A 24,974-nucleotide genomic window follows, 5' to 3' on the forward strand; every position below is an offset into this window, starting at 1 on the left:
TTAATTTATTGTTTTTATTATATTTTAACGATTATAAAAATATATGGTTCCAGTTGCCTGAAACAATAAATAATAACAATAATAACGAAATACTGCAAGTTAGCAATCTCACCTAGTGGCAAGTGATGATGCAGTCTAAGATCGTAAAATAACAGTTCAACTAGAAGAACGTTATTTTAAAGTGTGCAATAAAGAATTAAATCAAACATGGTTACGGGATAAAAATCCCATGGTTTTCCAATATCTTCTTTCAACATATTACACAATCAATCTTAAAGTAAAGAAATGAAATACCTTTGCAAATTTTCAATTGCTTTTATTATTTTAAAGATAAATTTAGATATACACTAATCACAATGGAAGTCACATTTTACAGACATAAATACTCTTTTAAGAGGTTCTTGTGCATGTTTTTAAATAAACAGAACTTTAGTAGAGACAGTTGTAAAATGAAGATGAGTCGTTTGAATAAGCCTAATAAGAAAGAGCTAGCCCGTACTGCGGACAACGTCAGCACGATTTTTGCTCTCGCGATTTACATTCTGCGTACGACATTTCATGACGCACTGCGAATAAATTTCCTGGTGTCTTCATAATCAAGAAAAAGTTCGCGCATATTAATTCCGCCCCGTTTCCCCGTTTATTTACCGCGTCAATATTCTATCGCAAGTATATGGATCTCTTTATGATTGTAACTTTGTAAGTGTTACAGAATTGAATATTTGGTTTGATTCAAATTACACGCGTTGTAGTATGACAAAACTCGTAAGGAATTTTAAGTTTTTTTTTTATTAGGAATTACACCAGTTACGAGTTGGACACAGGACAGTCGCGTCGCGCTAAATATCAAGCGGCATGACTGGCAAATCATCTGACTGAAATAAATGAATGGAAATATACAGAGCATGCTACAGTTAGAAGCGACCGGCGGCGCGATGTGTGACTCTTCTATTCATAATATTTCTTTATTCTCATTGACCTGCACGTTAATTGAAAATCTGTTCGCAGAATATAAATCGAGAGAATAAAAATCGCGCGTTTCTTTCGCAATGCGGGCTAGTTCTATGTCTCGGAGCTTTTTCGCCAGTTTATCACTGGGTACAAGTGATTAAAAGTGCATATGGTTGTCGCTCGAAGGCCCGCTCAGCGTGTACGAATTGTCTCGGAAGCGCACGTTGCTGCGTCGAGGCAGCGGCGTCATGTCATCGTCGCTATCGAGTGCCGGCTCGTAGCCTTTGTTCACGTACGAGCCCATCGACGACCCACCCGCCAACGCCATGTTGTTCATCTGACAGTTAAAAACGATATAAATATGAATAAGAAGCTGTTGCTAGCGTTCTTCGTCCGCGTTTTTTACACATCCCGTGGAAACCGTTTGTTTTCCTGGTATAAAAGTAGCCTATGTTACCCTCCGTCTTTTCAAATAACTCTATGCATAAAATCAAGTTGATTGGTTGCATCGTAAGGGCGTGAAGGAAGGACAAATATACAAACAAACAAAGACAATTTAATATTTTTCAATTTATAATATGAGTAAGGAAATATATAGGACGAGCAGTAGCCAGTTTCCAGCGATTTTCTGTCCACCTTTTTGTTTCATACAAATATCACAATAGTCGTATCCTTTCCAAGGCTTAAAAGTATCCTCTATCTGAGCTCGCGATGTATGCTTTTCTCAAATACTTCTCATGATCGAGTTTGCTGTTAGGCATGGTTAAATTATGAAAATTAAGCTTAATTTCCTATAATTCCACGAAACGCAGGAGTATCTGTATGTTGTGGGAGTATAAAGATTGAAGAAATTATAAATCACACCATACGAATTCCCCTGCTTTTCGCGGAGTATAGCAAAATTGAGCTTAATTATATATATAATGTAGTTCCGCAAAGCAACGGAAGCATAGTTGAACATGGTTTTTTTTAACCAACAATAACGCTTTTTCGGGATATAAGATATACCATGTTGTCCCACGTTTAAAAAAATGTATCTGGCGTTCGGAGTATTCCGCTACTCGAGCCTATTGCTCGGCTTAACGATATACCTATGTACATATATTAATAAACTTAACCATTGATACCTATGTATCAAACACACTTTCGAATTTATAATATGGAAGAGACAAATGTCCGGACGAGATTTAATTTTGTCCATTGTGTGATGTTCTTGTCCCGCCAGATTCTGAGGAGTTTCAACATGGCAACGGACGTTTCATTATGAGAGGAGGCCGGTGCCTTTTTTAGTTGGTGACGGGTTCATAATGGTGTTGAAGGCTACAGGCGGGTTTTGCTCAGCAGTGAGAATAGTCTGGGAAGGATTGATGAACAATTTGTTTGTCCTTTTTCAGTACAATTTACTTACCGCAGTGATCGGCTCGTCGTAAATATATCCTGCGGCAGAATCCCTCGCGGCCTGCGAGCGTCGCTTCTCCGCTATAACCGAATCTCTTCTGGTCATCAAAGCACGTAAGGTCGCGCGTCGAGACGCCGAGTTCCCTCCGAGCGACGGTAGCCTCGTTACCATTTCTGCGATGGAATACTTATTTAAAATACAAGTAATCTGCTTAAAAAGCTTTCGACGCTATCTCTCTAAACCCTATGACTCAGGGTTGAATCATGTACCATACTGCGTATTTTATATACATAACGTATATTTAATGTAAATAAACGAAAAAAATGTAGCGCCTCTCTTTACGATATAAGTAATAAAATATCAAAAACCACCCAAAATTATAAAACCGTACTAGGCAAACAGGTTACTAAAGGTTTAAGGCAATTATGAATAATAACAACCCAATACTGATGAAGGAAATGAGGCGCAGTGGCGTACATGCACAAAAGCACTACATACCCTAAAAATTATATATAACTCATATTTCTGCCATTTTATGCAATCAGTCGCGACCATTTTGTTTCTGCAGCATTCATAAGTGTCAGCGACTTAGTTTAATTTATTAAATTTAACTTTTTGCTCTTTATATTATTTGTGTTAAGCACAAGTAATACGTGTACTTAGTTGTAGAAATAATGCAGTTCAAATAAATGTGTGTGTGTGGTTTTTTTATATTTATAATACCTGTTAGAATGGATACTAATGGATATGGGATATAGAAAATATATTTTTTTTTTTCATTTCTTTCGGTGGGGACTCATTTCGTTCCCCAATAGGTTACCTCTAACTTTTCGAAGCTAGGTAATTTGGTAATTAAAATATTACTTGCTTTAAAGGCGAAGGAAAAAATGGTGGAAACGTGCATGCCTGAGGGTTCTATATCGTGTTTCGACTTTGGCCTAAACCCTTCTCACTCTTAGGGGAGACCCGTGCCTAGTAAAGGGCCGGTAAAGGGTTGATGATGGTGATGATGATGATTTTACATACCAGGGTCAGCATTATGAAGTATAGTAAGTCTTCTCTTGAAGTTGGCATCGAGATTGATGACACTCGTTTTATTGTCCCGCGCTTGTTCCAGCTTGTGGAGTGTCTTGCGGCGGGATACTTTGGAGTCGTCGACTCCTCGCCTTTCTAAATCGTCTACGTTCAATTTCTGTAAGTCCTTCGCAATTTCCACCGCATTCCTCTCGAATTGTGCATCTTCAGATAGATCGTCAGTCTAGGAATAAAAAATGGCTTCATTAACTGAAAAATGTGTCAAAACATCATCATCATCAAATCAACCGATTGGCGTCCACTGTTGGACATAGGTCTTTTGTAGGGCCGAGGACCTGTTTGGTGTGAAGTGTAAAGATTTAAGGAGTTATAAATAACGCCATAAAGATTCTCCTGCTTTTCGCGGAGTATAGCAAATTACGCTTAATTTTTATAAGATATCCTGGAATTCCGCACAGTAACGCCTGCTTCAATCCAATATCTTTTGATCTGATGAACAGATTGACAAAAATCTCTAGGCCAGCGTAGCGTTGGCGTTGTGGACTACAGCCTAAAATCTTTTTATTCGTGAAGGACACCTGTGCCCTGTCGTGGCCCGGACATAAGTTAATAATGATGCTGATAAATCTAATAACAATTTAAAGTTTTTGTTCACTTACTCTCTTGGTGAAATACCAGTTGAGTTCGATGGTGGCCAGTAAATGTGTGATGGTTGTAAATCGATGGAACAACATGCCAGCAAACTGTATGGCCATCACGGAACCAAAGAACAGAATCAACACCGATCCTATGGGCTCTAACATCAAGTATTCACGTTCGATTTGCACCTGTAGAAAAAAAAAAAGAATTACTAGATTATTGAATAAGAAAACTTAGTCCAGGACTACAATTCAGATTCTTTCATGAGATGGTCAGCAGGCTTATTAGGGAGGAATAGACGTCCTTTTCCTCCCGCCTAAGCCTCCCTCCGACTTTTACAAGAGACAAGAATCAAATGCGTATGTCTTTCAACCTAATATAGCAACAATCAGCACTACAATCGGTGTTTTATACCAGACAAACAGCCAAGTACGAGGCACTGATCCATATCATCACAAACACTTAACAAAGATCATCTTTTAACTAACGCGAAAGTCACAAATACACACAAAAGATGCCTTATAGCAAATAATGGAAGACCCTAATAATTGGCTATATAAGCTCGAATCTAAAGCGCTGGACTAAAATACAAGAAGTCATAGGTTACCCTACCCGTTGAGCTATTTTGGTACCCATTTCTAGTGCAAACATAACGCCTCATTTGGGGCGAATGGGAATAAATAAATAAATATACTATGACGATACACACATCGCCATAGACCCAAAGTAAGCGTAGCTTGTGTTTTGGGTACTAGGAAGCCTCATGAATATTTTTATAAATAATATACATAAATACTTATAATATACAGAAAAACCCCCAAATAACCAAGAACATTCATGTTTATAACACAAACATTTTATAAATATATTAATCGAACCCACAGTCTTGGACTCAGAAAGCAGGGTCGCTGCTGCGCCAATCGGCTGTCCATAAAGCATTAACAGAAGTTCAGATTTTTTATTCCAATATCTTTTCTTGTTTTCTGACCATTTTTTTTTTCATAACAATTTTAAGTGTAAATGATACAAATTGGAAAATCCTTCACCTATAAGATCTCCTTAGATTTTTAGGTTCTGAATGTAATATATTTCGAGACATACGTATAGAGTAAACTCATTAAAATAAAAAAAGGATTAAGACGAAAGAAAAAGTTATTTGAAAACTAACTTCGGAACTAACTTTTGGAAGTCAAGAAAATAAATACTACCTACGTGAAAGTCTAGTATGTGAAATTCGAGACTGACAGAATACTCACAACGTTGTTGTCGCTGTCATACATAATCTTGACCTTCTGTCCGAACGGCCACTTGAGATGCAACTGGTTCTGTCTGAGCTGAAGCAGGAAGATCGCGAGCACAAACATTGCGTTTAACATCATGAACGCAAACACCATAGTGTCACGCAAATTCTTTAAGTCCGTTGCTATCCGATCCTGAAAGGAAGATATGGGAGAATGAAACAGATTGTGCTTGTAGTGTGGGGTGAGGGCAGATCAGAATACAGTTCTCACCCCCGGGAGGAGTCGTACGAGGAGACTAAGGGAGTAATGGAGTCGCTACTACTTCTATCTGTTGCGATCACCAACCCGTCTGCCCAGCGAGGTGATTATGGGCACACTCTCCCGTTGGGAGGCCTTTTTTCAAGCAGTGGACTGTTATATTGATGAAACAGGCTATTGTTGAATTGATGAAACAGATTGTGCTGCAGAATGTGGGGATATTCGGGCAGAATTTACTGACCCTTCAGCCAGTATTATTTTGATCTTTTAGACGCTTTATTTAATAATTCTGAAATATGCAATTGGCCTGAGTACTCAGTTTCGTGTCAATATCATGTGCAGGTTGTATAAAAATGAATAATGCTATCAATACTTCTCAAATGTCAAGATATACTACCTACTGACTAAAAGTACGGGTTCATACAATTTATATGCAAGTAATATTTCTCCAGGACAGATTGACTGTTAGGGAGACAGGACATTAACTGGGCCCTGCCCCTGATAAATGATGATAGATCTTCACAGAATGCATTATTTGTTTCTAAGATCTAATTATATTTATATGAACTATAAATTTACAATACTACGACGAGGTAGGAACGAATGATTTTTAAGAAACATTACCTGTTCATCTTTATTCTCGTCAATGGGGCGAAGGTATGAATCTATCAAATCTTTCCAAAATTCGGTTTCAGCTGTCGTCAAAAAATCAACTTCACCTTTTTGTAGATTCGGGTCTTCAATCCAGTACGGGTTAATAAGATCGTCTCTTTCTTCCTGAAAAGGAATCATTTTTTTATATCTGTGTCAAACATTGCACGAATACTGCGTTAAAAATTACTGCAGTTAACTCCGATAATATCATTTTTGGATCAATAACAATCCCGGAACAAGTGACATCTTTGTTATAGGGTGGTTGCTCACTTTGTACCTAAATGTAATACGTACTCTCGGTATATCGGCTGAATGTTCACTGTCTTCGTATTCTGGCAGCATGGATAAGGTATCACCTCGGAGACCCATTGAAGATCGCCGACGTTGCATTTTTTCTACCTCTGGTGGTGCACCTCTGGAAATGTCAATGTCATGATTGGATTTTAAGCAATACGAATTAATGCAATTATTTTAATTAATAAATTTACTGAGTGTCACACACACAACAACTTCTGTATAAGATATATCAAAAATCAAAATATAAACAAACGATGAAATCCCCATCCGATGACGACGACGATGTTGTAAAACCACTTAAATTAGCAAACGATTTATTGTTAAGCACATATCAGGTACTCTGTTACGAAATGCTGTACCATTTCGTAACAGAGCTCGTCTGGGGAAGACTACCGCCATGCTTATATTTGCTGCTAAGCAGTATTGTCGCAACTTTGCGACAATGCAATTCTGAAGCGCGTGGTTGCCGGTGTAATTACAGGCACGTGAAGGCACACATCTACGCCTTAGTTTGACGGACACAGGGCAACACTTTGCAGGATGTGTTCGCACGGCATGCAGAAGTGTTGCTCTGTTTATAGGATGGTTGGTTGGTTGGTTTTGCAACTACAATCAGGTGGGCCACCTGCTTGGTCCGTCAATTATTAATATAAAAAAGTAGGATAACTGAAAAGCATCATAAAATATTTTAAAAAGTGTATGGGTAGTTTGCAACGTACAATGAGTCCAATCTCTTTTCAAGCTTCTCTAGGGTGTTGGCGATCTGAAGTAAGTGCAAGTCCTCCTTGTGATCATTAGGGTTAGTGCACAGCAAACATTTGAATAGACCCGAAATTGAGAATTCCAGCGAACCGGTTTGCTCTTCGGATTTGCTGAACCATCTCGTGATACTCTGATTATCCATTTTCTTTTTGGCCACCTCGGATGTCTTCTTTTCCATCTCCATTTCCTAAAATTGGAGAACTCGATGAAAGGATACAATCAAGGCATTTAAAGGCCTATTTGTTAGTCAAGATAACAGATTTTCTTACGGCTAATCACCGAAAAGGACGGACCGACTTTTCCTATACTTTTCAAAGTGAGGGACTTTAAAAAATTTAATGTAAGTTCTTTTTAGGCTATTGATATCCGATAATAAAGAGTTTTCTAAACGGTTGAGAAGGGTGTTGGAAGTATGTAAAAAAATACAATATATGACAATTTAGCACATTAATATGTGCATAGTTTTAAATATAATACCTATGGCTAAGAACGAGTTTTTTAATCAACCCCCAAGATAACTAAACCTTTCTTTTTTATAAATTTTGACAATTTACCTTTAGTGTCTTCTTTTGCGCCACCTCCCGCGTCCCCCATGTGACGTTATTGAGGTTGCACAACGAATAGATGATAAGCAACATGTACATGCTCGGAATTGTTATGTAGTATATAACGATATACGCCAAACATATAATCTCTTGGGGATGCAGCGCAGCTGTGGTGAAGAATATTCCGAATGTTGCCACGAAGAATAAACTAGATGGTGCCATCCAACCATCTTCGACTATTTGAAGCGCCACTCCCACGATGACCATCAACATCACCATGGCGTATATACAAGTTATGACACCTGCCACTTGAAGCTAAAAGAAATTTATGAGTACACAAATATTTATTTTAAAAGTTTATATCCCCCACGAGGTGGACGGATGACATTAAGAGTGTCGCAGGAAGCCGTTGGACCCAAGCGGCTTAATACCATGGTGTTAGGAATTCCCTACAAAAGACCTATATCCAGCAGTGGACGTCCATTGGTTGACATTATGATGAATATGATATATCAAAACTGCTGAGCCGGCTGGGTTTGAACATGCCTTTCTCTTGCCTCGACAGAGAAATGAGTCGGAAGGAAGTCGGAAAGATTTGCCAATTCAACCAGACTCTGCCCCTCGCCCTGCTAAGTTTAAGAAATGTTTTTTATCTAAAAGGAAACATTGCAGTTTCGATCTACTTTGGAAAGTTCGAAAATTTAAAGGACAATAAAAATTGCGTCATCCCTCGTCAAACGTGACATTATGATTATAAAGATTACAGATATTTTGTCAATATCCCTGTTTAAAGGGTGAGCGATTTGGTATTTATAGCTGGGAGGTCCCGGATTTTATCGCCTGGGGCCACTTTAGGAATTTATAATTTCTGAATTTCCTCTGATATGGTCCGGTAAGACTGGGAACAGTGACTTTTTTATTTACTACTTTAGTGGCAAGCTATCCAGCGTTGCAGTACGATGTCGCGTAGAAACTGATTAGAATGGGTTAATACAACTGCCATACCCCTAACGGGTTAACCCTCTTCCGTCTTAGACCACTAAAGTAAAAATTATTTATATGTATTTATAATTATTTGTATTATTTATTCCCTTAACTGCATTAAGGGAATAAATAATACAAAAGTTTCTCTGGATAAATCCAAGACATTCGCTAAATTGGAACTAAAATTTAATCACACACGCAAATGCAAATAAATCGACTAAAAAGAAATACCTGCACTTCAGATTTGCATGTCAAACAAATTAGCAAGAACAGCAGGATAGGGACCGAGTTGAGCATGAGCGCGTTTAGATTGCTCAAACCGGTGATGGCGTTGATTGCTCCTATCATCATGAGGAAGATTGTTCCAGGACCCAATATCGTACCCAGCATTAACATCATCTAAAAATGAAACAATGTATAATTTACTCTCAATGCACGAAATAGTACTTTTTTGCGAAAGAACTCGTCAGGGGACTTCCCCGTACTTACCAGCGCCATACTTATTTCTACCGCCAAGCGGCATAATTGTGTTAAAATATAAAGGGCGTGGTTGCCGGTGCTATAACAAGCACACGTGGTTTAACACCTACGCTTGAGGGCGATGGATACAAGGCGACACTTTGTAGGACGTGTTAAGATCAAATACTCTTAATACGACACGGACAGTAGTTAGGTGTCGTGTTCGGTGTCTGTTTTTCCAATCTCCATCTATGATTTTAAATCATCATGTAACACTTAAAGTTATGCAAACAAAAAAAGGTACTTGTCTCACCTGATATACTATATATAATGTGGATATGTTGTCGTTGACTTCGACCGTCCGTTTGGAATCGGCCAGCAAATCGAAAATGTTGGCCATAGTCGAAGGCACCCATCGTCGGCGTTGGTTGAAGAACTCGTTAAACCTTTCTGGACAATGGGTGTACGCATCTGACGCCGCAGAGTATTCGACTCTGTAACCTCGCTGTAGCAATAGAGTGCAAAGCCATCGGTCTTCCCCTGGTTATTGAACAAAATAAGCAAATCAGTTTGAAGGCAAGTACCATTGCAAGGACAAAGAAAATATGCTTGCATCATCATAATGCGGGCATCTTCTAACATACAATGCTGCCTGCTGTCAAGTTTATCTTTACTAGCTGTTTTAAAAACTGTTTAAATTAGTTTATTAATTCATTAAAAATGTGTTTGAGTACATAATATTTCAATTGAGAAAAGTGGTATTTCAATCGAAATCTTTCCAAGTTCCGTGGAACTAACATCATAAAGGTAAACAAGAAATATGACCATTTTGATTATAACCTGCGGGCCTTATGGTTATTAGGCCTTATTGTTTTAAATAGAGATCTGATGACTTTATTTATTATGGCTTAAATAATCCTTCATAAGTTTTAATTTTGAAAGTGAGTTTAATGGCTTAGGGTTATAAGATCGCTCCTAAAAGTTGCCTTCTGGCAGTACCAGTGTAAGTATTTACCTTGATCATATTGTACGTAATGTCTCGCTTCGCTGGAAGTTAATGTATATTTTTTCATAACGTTATCGTCCATCAGAGCTTTTCCTCTAAAAAGTGAGAAGCAACCAGGACTACAAAGTACGCAGCCAATCATGTGTTCGGTTGCCTTTTGCAGCCAATGTCCTATCGCGTACTCGAACATTTGGTACCACGACATAAACCCTGAAATTTACCAATTTAACTTTAGAACACTAATAAAGTAATCTGGTGTATCTGTGAACTTGTATATCCGATCGATATAGTACTACTCTTTGTTTGATAATTTTGCACGGCATTTGTTATTTTTATACTGTATCATTTAATCGGATCTTATCAATCTTTGGTATTTGAAATATATCCGGCAGTACAATTACTGGAAATATTTACTTTCGATATCATATACTGCACGAAAAATAAAAATAGCTTCTGTATCTTATGTGTCAAATCAAGGATATCAATGCTGAAAGCCTACCTCAGCTAATAAAATAAACCTCTTACCTGAACCAACTGGATGAATTCGACCGCAAGCAGCACCTAAATTTTTATCCTTTTTCATAAGATCAATTAGTAATGTAACAGCTATTGGCTTGAAATCAATGTCACCGTCAAGAGCGAGCAGATACGTGTTTTCAGCTATAACTTCCTTGCGGTCTACCGATAGAGGTAGGTCCATCAGCCGGTGACCGAGGAAATAATACATGTACATTACCTGTAAGTGAATATGAATATACTTTCTGGTAAATCTCTTTAAACAAAACGAAATCGACAGTTTTGAAAACTAGTGCTATCCTTCAAGTGTTTCAACCGTAAATATGTAAAAAAGAGAGCGCTTCTTTTAGATAGAGATCGATTAAGTTTAGTTTATAGATACAAGAGAAATGGCATTAGCCTATAAATGCTGCATTCCCGTCTCCCGATACTACGCTCAACACTATAAGATAATGAACGATCAGTTCTAAAGAAGGACCTGCAATCTATTGTCCAGTTAACTGTGCTACTATACTATACTCGATACTTGCCTTGTAATACTTAATAGGTTGTGACTAGAGAACCTAGTTGATTTTTTCCAAGGGCTTATATTATACACTAGCTTTTTCCCTAATAATGAGTAATCAGCAAGGAGGATCGTTTATGACGATACATTCATTAGGTAGGTACATTAATTATTATAAAGTTTGTAAGGTTGAATGGATGGATAAATATTTGTTTGACTCTTTCACGCAAAACTACTAAACTAATTCAGTTGAATTTTGGAATGGAGATAGATTTTTGGATTAGCTGATGTTACTTATTAGCTGACATAAGCTGATTTTTATCCCGGGAAAATGTACGGTTCCTGCAGGCTTCATGAAAAACCAAAAAACAAAAAAACCACAAATGAAGCCGCGGGCAACAGCTGGTTATTAATACGAATGTTTATTGTTTATAGGATACTATATTATAGATGTTGCGTGCATTGGTTCGTAGCGTTAATCACGGCTTTTTACTAAACCGTTTGATTACCTGGAATAAAAGTAGCTCTCTGTACTTTCAACTGACTCTAAGCCAAAAATCAAATTGATTGTTTGTTAGGACAAACGAACTAAGACACTTTCGCATTTATAATATGAGTAGGATTCACTCATTTCAGTGACGCTATTCTTGTGTTTTTTTTGTTCCAAGAGTGCAATAAGCTTAGGAAAAAACTTGCTTAACTTATGCATTCGTAAATTATTATTCATACGAAAGTTAAATGCGTGTTGCCAGTGATGACTTAGGGCTCCGAAACGTTGTCTTAACTATGGTATTCTCGCATAATAATTTAAAACGCTATTAATATTTTTGGAAGTAATTATGTACTACTGGGCTTAAATGGATTAAATTATATCACCGACCTACATATTAACGAATTACAGATACTAGGCCAAGATCATTCGGGCTTAGGTGTGATGTCATTACCGTTTAGGCGCAGTATCGAGTATAGTATAGTAGCACAGATAACTGGACAATCGATTGCTTATCAGCAAACAATAAACAACAATATGAGGATGGTGTAGCCAAGCTGTAACGTAAATCAACCGATTGCATTGGTTGAAAGGCGTCTATTTCATATTTAATATTTCTCAATTCACAGGCCTCTATGAAGCGTCTATACATATTTTTTCCTATTATTGTCGGGTGATGGAAATAACTACATTAGTGATCCAAGTGAGTAACTGCATAGACGGGGCCAAGACTTTTCCTACGTGCCTCAGAAAGCACGTACAGCCTCGGTCTTTTCATTATCTGCATTTAAGCAGCATGGTATGGTATGATATGTGCCTTAGCTCTCACTCTCCTAATATCAAAGAGGAGAAATTTTCCCAGTATTGCAACATTACTTTGGCTGATAATGATTAAGAATCCATATCCCAAGTATAAACATAAGTTCTTATAATGCCGTAAACCGGTAGAGATAGAGTGCATAATCATAATGGCAAATTAGGTACTTAACCACGGAGATAAGGAATTCCTAATCAGTCAATTAGCTTTTGCTATAACATTAGCCAAACCATACATAGGCAGAGTCATCATCATCATCGTTATCAACCCATTACGGGCCTAATACAGTGCACGGGTTTCCTCTCAGTCTGTGGAGGGTTTGAGTGTGGTGGACACGCTGGTTAAGTACGTATCGGTAGAATTCGCACACTCAAACATTCTGAGATGTTTTCCATCACCGATAGATAACCTGCATAAAACACATGAGGCATTCTTTTTATTTTAATGATCCGTTACCTCTTTCATCTAAAGTCATACGGTTGACTCATCATATCGACCCATTACCGACCCACTACAGGACACGAGTGTCCTCCCACAATGAGAAGGAGTTAAAGGCGTAGTCCACCACGGCCCATTATGTAGAACTCCCAGGCATGCAGGTTTCCTCACGATGTTTTCCTTCACCGACCACCGTCGAAGCAAGTGATATCTTTTTGAATTAGAGGTGAGTGCCGGGATTCGAACTTGGCCACCCGAAAGTGTAGTCCAGCTCCCAGGCACTGCGCTATCACAGCTTCATTGTAAAAAAAATATAAGTTAGGTAATTATAATATTAATCTATTTTCTCACCTGTGACCATCGCTTTCTGTGTCTTATCTTCGCCTTGTCTTTCAAATGGCAAATCATTTTATTCTTTCCCGGTAAAATCCATATCAATTTCCCGCCATAAGGTGTTGGATATTTCTTTGGCGGCCGAAGCCTTACGTTGGTTAAGTGAACTTCAGATGCCGCCTCGTCTACTGATTCCACGAGACATTTGACGAAGCGATTCACTTGGGAATCTTCTGCACTATGATCAGATACTTCAAAGGCGTCATCCATGAATATGTGAGCTAAAATTTAAAATGTTTTAGAGGCAACTGTAATAATAGTCAATTTTCTCTTTCTTGTTCATATCCCAATTGATGTGGGATCGGTACAACATGTCTTTTTTTTAATTGGCCGATAAACTGGGTTTGCCTGGCGTCAACTTTCATCTTTAGGAATATTCTAAACATATTTTATCAACACACAAAACAAATTAATATTTAATTAATAAATCAGTAGATTTACCTTCTAGTTCGTAATAATCTGGATCGATAATACCCAAATATTTTTGAGCAACACGTCGCGCACTTTGATCTTCGTCCAAACGGAAAATAGACTTTAAGAATTCCATTATCTCGTCTTTTGTTTCGTGCCACATCGTTGCGCAAATATAAATCCTGAAAAAGTTATGAAAATAGTTGAGGCATAATTCCCGTCAAACTTTTAAACGAATTTACATATCAAATGTACCCCACATTCTGCAATTAATAACTTGACAGACATTTCGCATTTCTATAAATACCTGGTAATAGAATCGGAAGGTTTAACATCGGTCATTACTTTTATTGAACTAGCATTGGATATTCTACCCGCATCATCGATGTCCTTGAAATCCTGAAACGCAGAATTGTCTTCATAAATTTATTATTGACAACGTAGAACTCAAAGTTTATTCAATGTGTGTTTATTTAAGTTGTGGGTACTATAAAGAAGCTTGTAAATTCTTACTTCTGCTTGCAATTCGTTTTCATCGTCTTTAGTCCTGTAGAGCAAGAGAGACTGGTCTACCAGAGGGCCGCAATACCACGGTTTAGCAAACAATTTATCCGTGGCTGCAACGCGCTCACATCGCGGCTGCCACGCGTGCATCGTTATCCAGGCCTGAGATATTAACCAAAGAAGCCATATCCACACCATTTCCTGCGTAATGTAGACCCTAAGGAAATAAACTGCAATAAAAATGTAACTTTACTAGATATAACGTACGTAATTTACAGAAAAAGCTTGCTGGAAGTTACAGTCTATATTTCTTTTACATTCTCTTTCTGTATTAAAAACTGACCTGGAGGTATGTCGAAGAATAAATATTCCGGTATAGTGTCGCGAAAAGCGCATGGATCCGCATTCCTCCTTCCGCAGAAGTAAATTAGGAAATTTACTGTGACTGGTCCAACGAGACTCAGTGCAAACGTGAAGCTGAACTTTTGTATAAGAATCTTGCAAGCAAACTTTCCACTCGCGTAACAGACGTAGGCCATTCCGATTTGAATAAATGACACCCACAATGCGGAAGACCAAGTGACGCCTAGTTTAAAACTCCCTCCCGTGAGTGCGTAATCTAAAGCTCCATGGTAAAGATCTTGAAGTATAACTTGTATCTGAAAATTATTACAGATTTTTTAATTAATGAATGTATATAAGTTAGTATATAGAAAATATTGAAAACCGTTTACTTCATGGACTGTATATAGTCGGTCTCCGAAAGCTTCGTTCGCACGAGTAAAGAAAGTGAATGGATCATCATCTTGAAGTTTTAATGAAACCAAAATGGTGATCATGAAAACAATTATTTTCCAAATCGAAAGCATCCTTTGTGTGTAATAACGTGACCTCTTTATACCATCTCGTAGTTCACAAAGATATATCATGGAAACTGAAATAAAAAGGTTTGTATAAAATAAGCTTCGTAGTACCAAAGCCATAAAACCGCAGGGTGATTACATATCTCGCGACAGCAATGCGACAGGCGTAAATCTTGCAATCACTGCTGTCAAACGTAACTTTTCCATACAATAAATAAACAAAAGTGACGTTTGACAGCAGTGATTGCAAGATTTACGCCTGTCGCATTACTGTCGCGAGATAGGTAATCACCCTGCCGTTTTTTTAACATTTAATTATAGAATATACCTGAAGTATGTTTACTAATAGAGCCTGCGAAATTCTCCCACCAACCAAGTGAAATCAGAAAACATGCAAACGGTGTACACCATAATGCCGGAGTACCATCCAGAAGAGGCCAAACAACAAAGGCTGTGACCTGAGCGGAAATTGCCAGTACGTCCAATATCATCATTATAGGGTACCGAGGCTCGGCGCTGCTCCTCGTAAACGCGTTTAGTAGACCAGGGATTACGCAAACAGCGTTCATTAACATAGCCCCTTTAACGACGTCCAGTTCTGGCAATATTATGAGCACAAGAATTGCCACTCCAATTGTTTGCAATGTGTCTACCGCGAACGCCTAAAATTTATTTAAACTGTGTTAATGTTTAATTACAAAAGGTTGCGGTAAGGACCTATACAGAGGTTATAGAGAGATTTAAGTAGTTGTGACTACTCTTCGACTTACCACAAGCAAATGTAGAACTTCAGGTTTTCTGGCAGTTTTGAAAAAGCATATTCGAACACTTCTAAGAAACAGGCCCACCTCTGGGACTGCAAACACTATGAACGCAGCCCAAAGCCATGTTATACGTTCTTCCAAAGTATGGACCGTTATAAATTGCTGATCTAACGCTAGAATTAAAAAAAAACAGGTTTCATTGATTAGACCTATTAATTATTAAAAATTATTGAATCTACATAACAAATTGCTTTTGTTTCAAAATATATATGTATATACAAAACTTACCTAACGCTTTATTGCAATGACTTATGTGCCTTCCTTTCTTCAGCTGAGAAGTAATAAAAAGCAATGTCCCTTTAGAAATTACTGCGGAACCTAAGACAGCTGCGAAGGTGATAATGTATGCTAAAAATTTCAGAAATTTGACTCCGGTCTCCACCCAAGAATACGAAACCATGGACCCACTCTCCTTCTTCACCGGAATCTCCCGAAAAAGATTCCATCCTTTTGTTTCTTGAGCTGTTCTTTGGCTGGAGATTAAAATAATAAAGGTATGTTATCTTCACAGCGCTATCAGAATATCGAGAAAACAATAATGTAGAACAAGATTAAAATCCGATAAGAACGTCTAACTTTGTAACTCATCATCAAAGCATTACCGGCCCACTACAGGCCACTGGTCTCCTTTCAGTGAGAAGGGTTTAGGCCATTGTCCACCACGCTGGCCCAGCACGGATTCGTGGACTCCACAAGTCTATGAGCGCAATATAGAGAACAGGTATACAGGTTTCCTCACGATGTTTTCCTTCACTGTTAAGCAAGTGATATTTTAATTGCATAAAACGCACATAACTTAGCAAAGTTAATGGTGCGTGCTGGGATTCGAACTCGGCCCGTTGAAAGTAATGCCGAAGTCCCGCCCACTAGGCTATAAACGCTATTATAGGCTATAACTTTGCAAGCAAAAACATAACTCCGAAATTTCACTGCTACATAATCCTCGTTTTAACTTTTATTTTTTTTCTACTAACTGGTCTATTTCTGATTTTAAACTCTATTGTACAACAATACATAATAAACAGTTTATCATTTTCCTATTCCACTACAAGTTAGCCCTTGACTGCAATCTCACCTGTTGGCAAGTGATGATGCAGTCTAAGACGGTAGCGGGCTAACCTGTTAGGGAGTATGTCCATACTCCCTAATAGCACACCTAGGTACATACAAATATAAAATTTCAAATCACAAATGTAATACAATAATTCAATTGTTATCCGCAAATTATAACTGCATATCGTAAAATTAAATGTATCGCTTGTGTATGACACATCATTATTTATCTAATCATAAATCACAAGTGGTCCTTTACGCAAAACCGATATAAACCCAAGTTTAAAAATTGCAATATCGTCCTAGTAACTTTAGTACTACCTACGAGTATCATACCACGAAATTGGCAATATAAATGTACAATTAATGAATACAGCGGAAGAGGGAATTTTTAGGAGCTATTATACTTATCACTCCGAAGATCCTCATCAGACCTTAACTTCAAATGTTTATGAGACCATCTAAAAGTTTCCTTTTAAATAAAAAAAAACATCATTTGTACAAATAAATCATAAAAGACGAAGATATAGCCATTACCAGTAGCCCCTTTTTTGCCCCTTAAGAAGGAAGACCCTGATAGCAAAATAATTTTGACACCACCTAACTACGCATTTTTTTGAAAATTTCAATCAGTTAAATAAATAAAATTAAAATAAGGTAAGGTTAATAATAAAATAAGGTTGCTTGGAAGAGATGGCTACCATGCGAAAAGCCTGCCTTTTGTTTCCTACTTTTTAAGTTTCCTCCGGTTGCGTATGCGTTTTTAAATCATCACATTAACCCGTCTCCTCCCTCGCTGAGAAGGTTAAAGGCCGTAGACTACCACGCTGGCCCAGTACGGATTGGTGGACTCCACACACCTTTGAGAACGTCTTCATCTTTCACCTTCACGGTTGAAGCAAGTGATATTTTAATTACTTAAAACGCACATAACTTAGAAAAGTCAAAGGTGCTTGCTGGGATTCGAGATCGACACCCGACAGTAAAGGCAAAGTGCTATCACCGCTTTAAGTATACATACAAAAAAAAATGTTTCATACTCTAAATCATCATTGTCATCATACAGAGGTTGAAACTCTACGTCAGATTCGTCAGTGTCCTCAGCGAGCCCCTTGAAATCCGGATTCGGTTTAGCCATCACCTAATTGTCTGTAAAATAAATTTTGAAAAACTACCCACTAGTAAAACATCTTACAAGATATATAAATAAGTATTAAAATACATAAATAAGTATTGTGTTTGCACAAGTTTTTTGAACTTTTTAAGAACTATAAACAAAAAAGAAAGAGAAAGAGAACGCATTCTTATGCGTTCCGAATGGACGTTGTTACTATGGAAGTGGTGTTGCTTTGCTACCAGTTCAAATGAAAAATTGGAAATTACTTTATTTCAAGTAGGCCTTGGTATCTACTTTGTAAGCACTTTCGGAATTATACTGTAATTGCATGCACGACTTTCTAAAAGGCTATTCAAGCGAATGTAAGTGTGTCTGTTTTTTTGAATGTGTGTTTTTCTAAAATAAAATAAATGAATTAAAATATTTTACCAATTACAAAACAATACACTAACTTAAATAACCTTCTAGAAAGACGTGCATGAAATTACAGTACAATAGATATATCTTACATCAAAATAATACTATGCGGAAATAGTTTTTGTACATTTTTATTATATTCTTAATTTATAAATAATACACATTAACCTCAAAGAATGTTATGAAATGCTATAAAATGCAGTCTTATAAGTAAACAAAAAGTCTATAGTCTTAACGTTACTGAAATTCTACCAGATCCTTCACTATCGGATTTATAGATGGGTTATTTGTAACATTACAACAACACTTACGATTTTTTAAAGTTAAAATGTTTTAATAGTTACGAAATAGATAAATCTACATACGTCTTTAAATACGAATGAGTGTTGTGGTGAAATTCCTAGTAATTATTTTATTTTAATTCTATTCTAATTATTTGTTTTAGTTTGATTCTAAATTTATTGTATCCCTACTGGGATATTAAATACTTTTAATAGTTAATATCTCATCAGATTTGTTATTTTTTATATTCTACTACAAGTTAGCCCTCGACTGCAATATTTCCTGGTGGCAAGAGATGATGGGTCTACAAAAGTAGCGAGATGACCTGTTAGGCGGTGAGGCAGTTATATTAAATCCTTATCCCGAATCAGTTTTTTGGTAGGTTGGTAACAAGCCAAGATCAAAGCCTCCAACAGACCAGACCAGAGAAAATTCAGGAATTATATGTTTATAAAACCCCTGCTGGGTATCGAACACGGGGCCTCCATAAGTCCACAGCACGCTACGCCAGGAAGGTCGTCGGTTATAGTCAAGAATAGAATTGAAACAAGAAAAGTTCTGGACAAATTATTCGAAGAGTACCAATCTAGGCCCGGATATAAGATTAAGCATTAAATAAAAATAGTATTACATATTCGCTTCTAGGTATCAATAGTGATATCGTAAAATATCGCAAGAATTAACGCGATACTAATAATTTACACCATTTAGAACTAGAATGAACATTTCAACGGTTTACAATCACTCTCGTATCTGTTATAACAAAAGCTTTAAGACTATGGTATATACTTAGGTACATTATTTGCCAAGTACTTAGGTGTATAAAGAGAACTATAACATACCTTCAAAGGAAGAATTATATTTAAGCTAGAATAATCCCATCAGATATTTGTACCTCAAAACACTTCACTAAATTATGTTTTAAATACAACGCAGTTATCAATATGAACTTGTAATTCACTCTACAATGCCAGTAAACTAATATATTCATGCATCGCCATATCGCGAATACGTCATTATAATTTTATTATCACAATTATCAGCATTTATCGATAATTGCTGATCATCGACGACTGTGATTTTTTGGGATCTATCTTATCTTTTAAATTCACACATGATCCCTTTACCCAAACAAGTCAATAATATACATAGCTAAAATTGTTTAGGTTCCGGAAAAAAATATAAAACATCAAAAGATTTAGTTATCACTTTCACTATTCAAACTTTTAGTAGTGTAATCCTGACTTTTACTATAGTCAACGGCATCGTCCAACTTGCCAAAATTGCCCATCGCTACTTGTGCTATTGTGTCAGCAATGCTGGCAGCACTAGAATAAGAAAGCGATGTGGTTGAGATTTTCTGCATATCCTCCTCTGTGATCTTACGAGATTGGCTATAATCTGATGCATAATCGGGAATAGTCGTTTTTTTAGTTAATTCTAACATTTGATTTAAAAATGGATCCCCCCCTAATCGAGGTGACGCGCTTATCTGCGGATAATCAGTTGCCTGAGATTCCGACATAATGCTCTTCGAAGACTCCGCTTTAGATACACTGACGTCGGAATGCTTCATAGAATCTAAAGAACTGTCTTTCCCCTTACTGATGCTACTAAAATCAGGAGGGAGGTAGTCTTTACTGCCTTTTATTAAATCGTGCGGACTCTTCATCAACATATTCTGATCGATACCGACTTTTGAAGGAATGGGACTGCTGCTTGACAGAGGTTTCAACAGTGACTCTTGCATTTTGAGCAACGACGGAGATAAAAACATGTTATTAGCAGCTAATGTCGACTTCGACATTGGATCCGGTATTCCCAATATACCAGCGCTCGAATATTTACTCGCCGAGAATAACGCATTGGCTATATCTGCGGAACTCATCATAAGGTTCGAAGCTATATTAGCCGGAATAGGCGAAGCGGAGGTTGTGCAACTTGTTGATGTACTAGTAGACGTTTTTTCGTAGTTCCCCACACCGCTCGTTAAGTTCTGTAGTGAAGCGGCATAAGACGGAAGATCAGGAAGCTTACTACTAGATAAACTTGCCGCTAAGTTAGACGACATCGCAGGACTGAAACCTGCCAGCATACTGTTGGCGGCGGCTAAACTTTCTAACCCCGCGGTACCCATAGGCAGTGGCATATTCGCCGATCCTAAACCCAATGCCATGCTCGTCAACATATCTAAGCCAGTGGGATATGAAGGTGGGAGAGATGGTGTACTAGACTTTGAAGACTTTGACGAAGTGGGTAACACTGGTATATTTAAAGGTGGTGTTTCAAACTTGTGAGGCGAACCTGAGCCCATTGCAGAAGAAACATTGATTGGCGGCACGCCCGCCGGCCTGCTAACCATTTGCTGCAGAGTACTTACTGAAGGGAAATTTGGTATAGTAGTTGGATTTGGTTTGGAAGAAGGAATCTGTTGCGGTACAGCTAACAAAGCATCCAAATCCATTTTGTCATCATGCTCTGAGGAGCACCCTAGTTCATCTCTAATGAAATGCCATAACAATCCATCACTCTGTTCTCTTGGGAACTTAGGTGTCAATGTACATTTCAACTTATCTAAATAAGCTATATCTGGTTTATAACTATCCTTAAAGTTAACAAATGCATCATCTGTAAATGTTATATAATATTTTATGCTTTTCTTTATTTCCTCCATTGCATGCGTTGACAAATGGCTATCATTGACCATATTGTATTGTAGCAATAAGGGTCGGGGGTATTCTGTAGGGCGTTGTTCTGGTGGCGGCATTACCCAGAAAAATGTCAAAGACGACTCCAAAACTGGACTTTCTGGATTATATGGAGCTGGAAAAAAGAATTTTACTATAAGTTATATTTTAAGACATATCATTGCAAGACATTCAATGCAAAGAACAAAAAACTTACAACAAATTACTCCAATACAGGGAATGTACGATATTTCTGATGGACCTCTCATTTTGATTTGGTATTCTAACTGATTATCACAATCTCTTAAACTCGGCATTGCAGGATTTGTTGGGTGTGAATGATACCATCCTAATAGCGTGAGACCTAGTTTTTCAATCTCCATTTGAATCTCCAATTCAACAAAAACCTTAGGTCTTTTATCATTTTTACTTATTAAACAAGGAAAAGTGTGAGTTATCATCATATCTGAAAAACAAAAATTAATGAGCTTTATCAGAGGATCTAATGGTAAAGAAAAAAATTCTTTGAAAGTCTAAAGTAACACAGAGATACAAGTAAAAGCTATAAATGTGTACAACATATTCTAGCGCTATTCTTAGACCAATTTTTTTATGATTACTTATTGGTTCAATATGAAAGGTTCTGTTTATATTTATCAAGCAGATATTCTGTCTAAAACCCAGCTATTTATACAAAATTTTAGCAAGATAATAGCAGTGTGAAGAAACAAAACATTTTGACATTTGAAGGTTTAATAAAGATTTATTAAGATATAAATCATTTAAATGACTAAAACTGTTAATTGAGTAAAAAAGCTAAAAAAACTCACTATGATTATTGAGATCCCAGGTCCCTGCAAGATAACCATACACTTCCTCTTTTTTTAAATGACAATGTATATCAAGAACAAGTAGAGCATTAGAACTCACTGTTACCAAGAAAGGTTGTACTTTTCCAGCTGATGAAAATGATATAGCCTCAATAAGCATATTTGCATCACTGAAATTGGGGAAAATTTTTCTAGAATTCCAATTTTATACTACAAAATCATCTTAGAATATCAAAATGCACATTGGAACAAAGCAGTGTAACCTTTAAAACCTTTTGTCCAACAAGAGAAGAAAACTGTGTCCATTAGTGGAAAATGTGCTATAATAAATTCATGAGTGATATTTTGAAATAAACAAATACGAAAATATCTTTCCAGCCAAGAAATTGCTAGTGTTCCTTGCGGCAGCTGGTATTTGCTTGGAACTAAAAATATTGGCAATCACAATAAGTTGACAGTAGTCAACATGACACTGGAACTTTTACCCTGCCACAAGAAGACTTATATCTTTGTATATATATACTCACTGCTGCATCATTCTATTTGGCACAGTATTGTGCTTTGTCACAATCCTTTGTGGTGGTGGTTCTGGGGGGCTCTCTACTTCCATTTCTGTTTCTTCTACAAAATAAAAATCATTTATTGCTTTACAAATACTATTTCTATAAGTTTTATGTTGAAACTTCTTGTTTTAAGGAATTAAAGTCATCAAGTGCACATTCTGAAGTACAAAAATCTCTGACCTTACAAAAATCTGAAGGTCTAAAAATAGTGTTCTTCTTTTCATGACATTTCTGTTGAAAAGCATTTTAATTTTGAATGCAAACACTTTGAAAACATTTCATTTGAATAAAGTTTTTTAATTTCATCTTAGGTTGGCAAATTTATAAAATGTATTAAGTTACTCATTAAAAAAAGCAATCTTACTGAAACGGAAAGCATTTCCTACTGAAATATAGATTTTTTTTTTAAATTACCATCTGTGTGCATATTTTCTCTCTGCAACTGTTTCTTCCTGAGGTAAGTTGCTTTGATAGTATCCAATTTCTTTCCTTTATATTTCACAGAAGCCCAACCACAGCCAGATCTTTTGTCTGGATTAATTATCCTCTTACAATGGATGGCCCAAGCTGATGGTGAACAAAAAATTGTTTCTGTTTCATGAGATTTTATTTTACCATCAACTTGTAAATCTCCTACAAATTTTTGCCCCTATAAATAACATTCAAACATAATACCTTAGATATAAACAACATAAAGCTATCTGTGTGTTGAAAAGTAAAATATAAAAAATACAATTAAAATCTCCTTTTTTATGTAGTAATGTGTATAACATTTTAGTAACATAATGCACTTCTAAAATGTTTTGTCTGCCCGTTTTAAAGTTGCCACCTTCCACTGGTTCATCATAAAATAGTGGTTGTTTATCTATTACATACATTTTGTATTTTTGGAATCTAAACAATGACTTGTTTAATTTGATGCAAAACTATCAGTCCATTATTTGGAATGTATTATCATAACAACTCAGAAAACTATAAAGAACCAGTTACCTCATTTAACAAAATCTAATGAGTACTTTGTGAGTTTATGTAGGACATAAATTTATTATTTAGATATTGGACCTGCCATATTGGATTTGTGATTTGATTTGATTTGTGATACATTTTTGATTACTTTTTTCCCTATCAAGTCATATTATTCAATAGTTTATTTACTCATTCTATAACTGATACTTTATGTCCATAAATCTTAAATTACTTACCAAATATTCTATAGTCATTGCAGCAGTACCCGGCTCCAACATTTTCTCTTCTAAAAGCATTTGTAATGTCACACCTCTGCCGGGCATGGACTTACTTCCAGGCTGAGCTTCAGATTCCTAAAACCATATTGATCAATAACTTTACAAGATTTGGTAGGTGTAAAAGGCTATTTAACAATATTATTTAAAATGTGGTTATGGAATCATGTATGAAAAATATCTGGCAAGCACTGTAAATAAGATTGAAATCTGACTATATCACATTTTTTATACTTAACATTTAATACTTTAGTTCAAGTTAAATTGTTAAATAATTAATTGCTGATATAAAAACTGTGAACTGGTTATGAAACAACAGTTCAAAATATTTAACTATTCATTTTGAAACATGAGTCTTAGTCTCATTCTTTTTTTCGTGCTTCTCTTCTCAAGTCTTATTCTTTCGTGCTTTTCAGCTTTTAATGTATTGTTGTTTTATAATACTGAAATTTAAGAGTACGTGAAGTAATTGCACATTAATTGCACACCTCATCTGAAAAATCTTCTCCACTTGCAAGTTCTTCTTTATCTTCATAAGGAGGTCCTTTCTGGGCTTCCGTAGGTTTCTCTTTCTTTTCATCAGCGGCATTTTCAGCTGAAATGCTTTGAGATTCTGTTTGTGGAGTGTTAAATGTGCTGTTACCCGACATTAACGCAGCAGCTAAATGAGATGTTGGCATTTCCATTTTTAGTTGAGGAAATTCATCTACCTTTCTTTTATAAAATTGAATATGGAATAGTAATCTTTACCAGTATCGTTATTGCATTGTTTGCAAATTACACGAAAATATAA

At 36.6% G+C, this 24,974-nt stretch overlaps 2 protein-coding genes across 2 annotated transcripts; both read right to left on the bottom strand.

Moving 5' to 3' along the window:
• Positions 1–299: 299 nt before the first annotated feature.
• Positions 300–19,766, bottom strand: LOC120637332 (chitin synthase chs-2-like). The gene is made up of 24 exons (XM_039909127.1): positions 19,703–19,766; positions 18,085–18,193; positions 16,220–16,464; positions 15,938–16,104; positions 15,496–15,829; positions 15,039–15,238; positions 14,648–14,963; positions 14,314–14,534; positions 14,108–14,199; positions 13,831–13,982; positions 13,348–13,610; positions 10,756–10,966; positions 10,240–10,440; positions 9,538–9,764; positions 8,997–9,164; positions 7,791–8,096; positions 7,194–7,423; positions 6,472–6,592; positions 6,148–6,300; positions 5,281–5,457; positions 4,045–4,212; positions 3,377–3,608; positions 2,360–2,523; positions 300–1,288 (listed from the first exon to the last, which is right to left on the bottom strand). The coding sequence occupies exons 2-24, from the start codon at positions 18,180–18,182 to the stop codon at positions 1,109–1,111; spliced, it is 4,626 nt and encodes a 1,541-aa protein (XP_039765061.1). The 5' UTR covers positions 18,183–18,193; positions 19,703–19,766; the 3' UTR covers positions 300–1,108.
• LOC120637333 (MPN domain-containing protein CG4751) lies at positions 18,694–24,974 on the bottom strand. Its single transcript, XM_039909128.1, has 7 exons — positions 24,670–24,974; positions 24,143–24,259; positions 23,355–23,589; positions 22,905–22,998; positions 22,378–22,547; positions 21,765–22,013; positions 18,694–21,683 (listed from the first exon to the last, which is right to left on the bottom strand). The coding sequence occupies exons 1-7, from the start codon at positions 24,865–24,867 to the stop codon at positions 20,059–20,061; spliced, it is 2,688 nt and encodes an 895-aa protein (XP_039765062.1). The 5' UTR covers positions 24,868–24,974; the 3' UTR covers positions 18,694–20,058.

The sequence above is a fragment of the Pararge aegeria genome, chromosome 3, assembly GCF_905163445.1.
Source record: "Pararge aegeria chromosome 3, ilParAegt1.1, whole genome shotgun sequence".
Taxonomy (NCBI): domain Eukaryota; kingdom Metazoa; phylum Arthropoda; class Insecta; order Lepidoptera; family Nymphalidae; genus Pararge; species Pararge aegeria.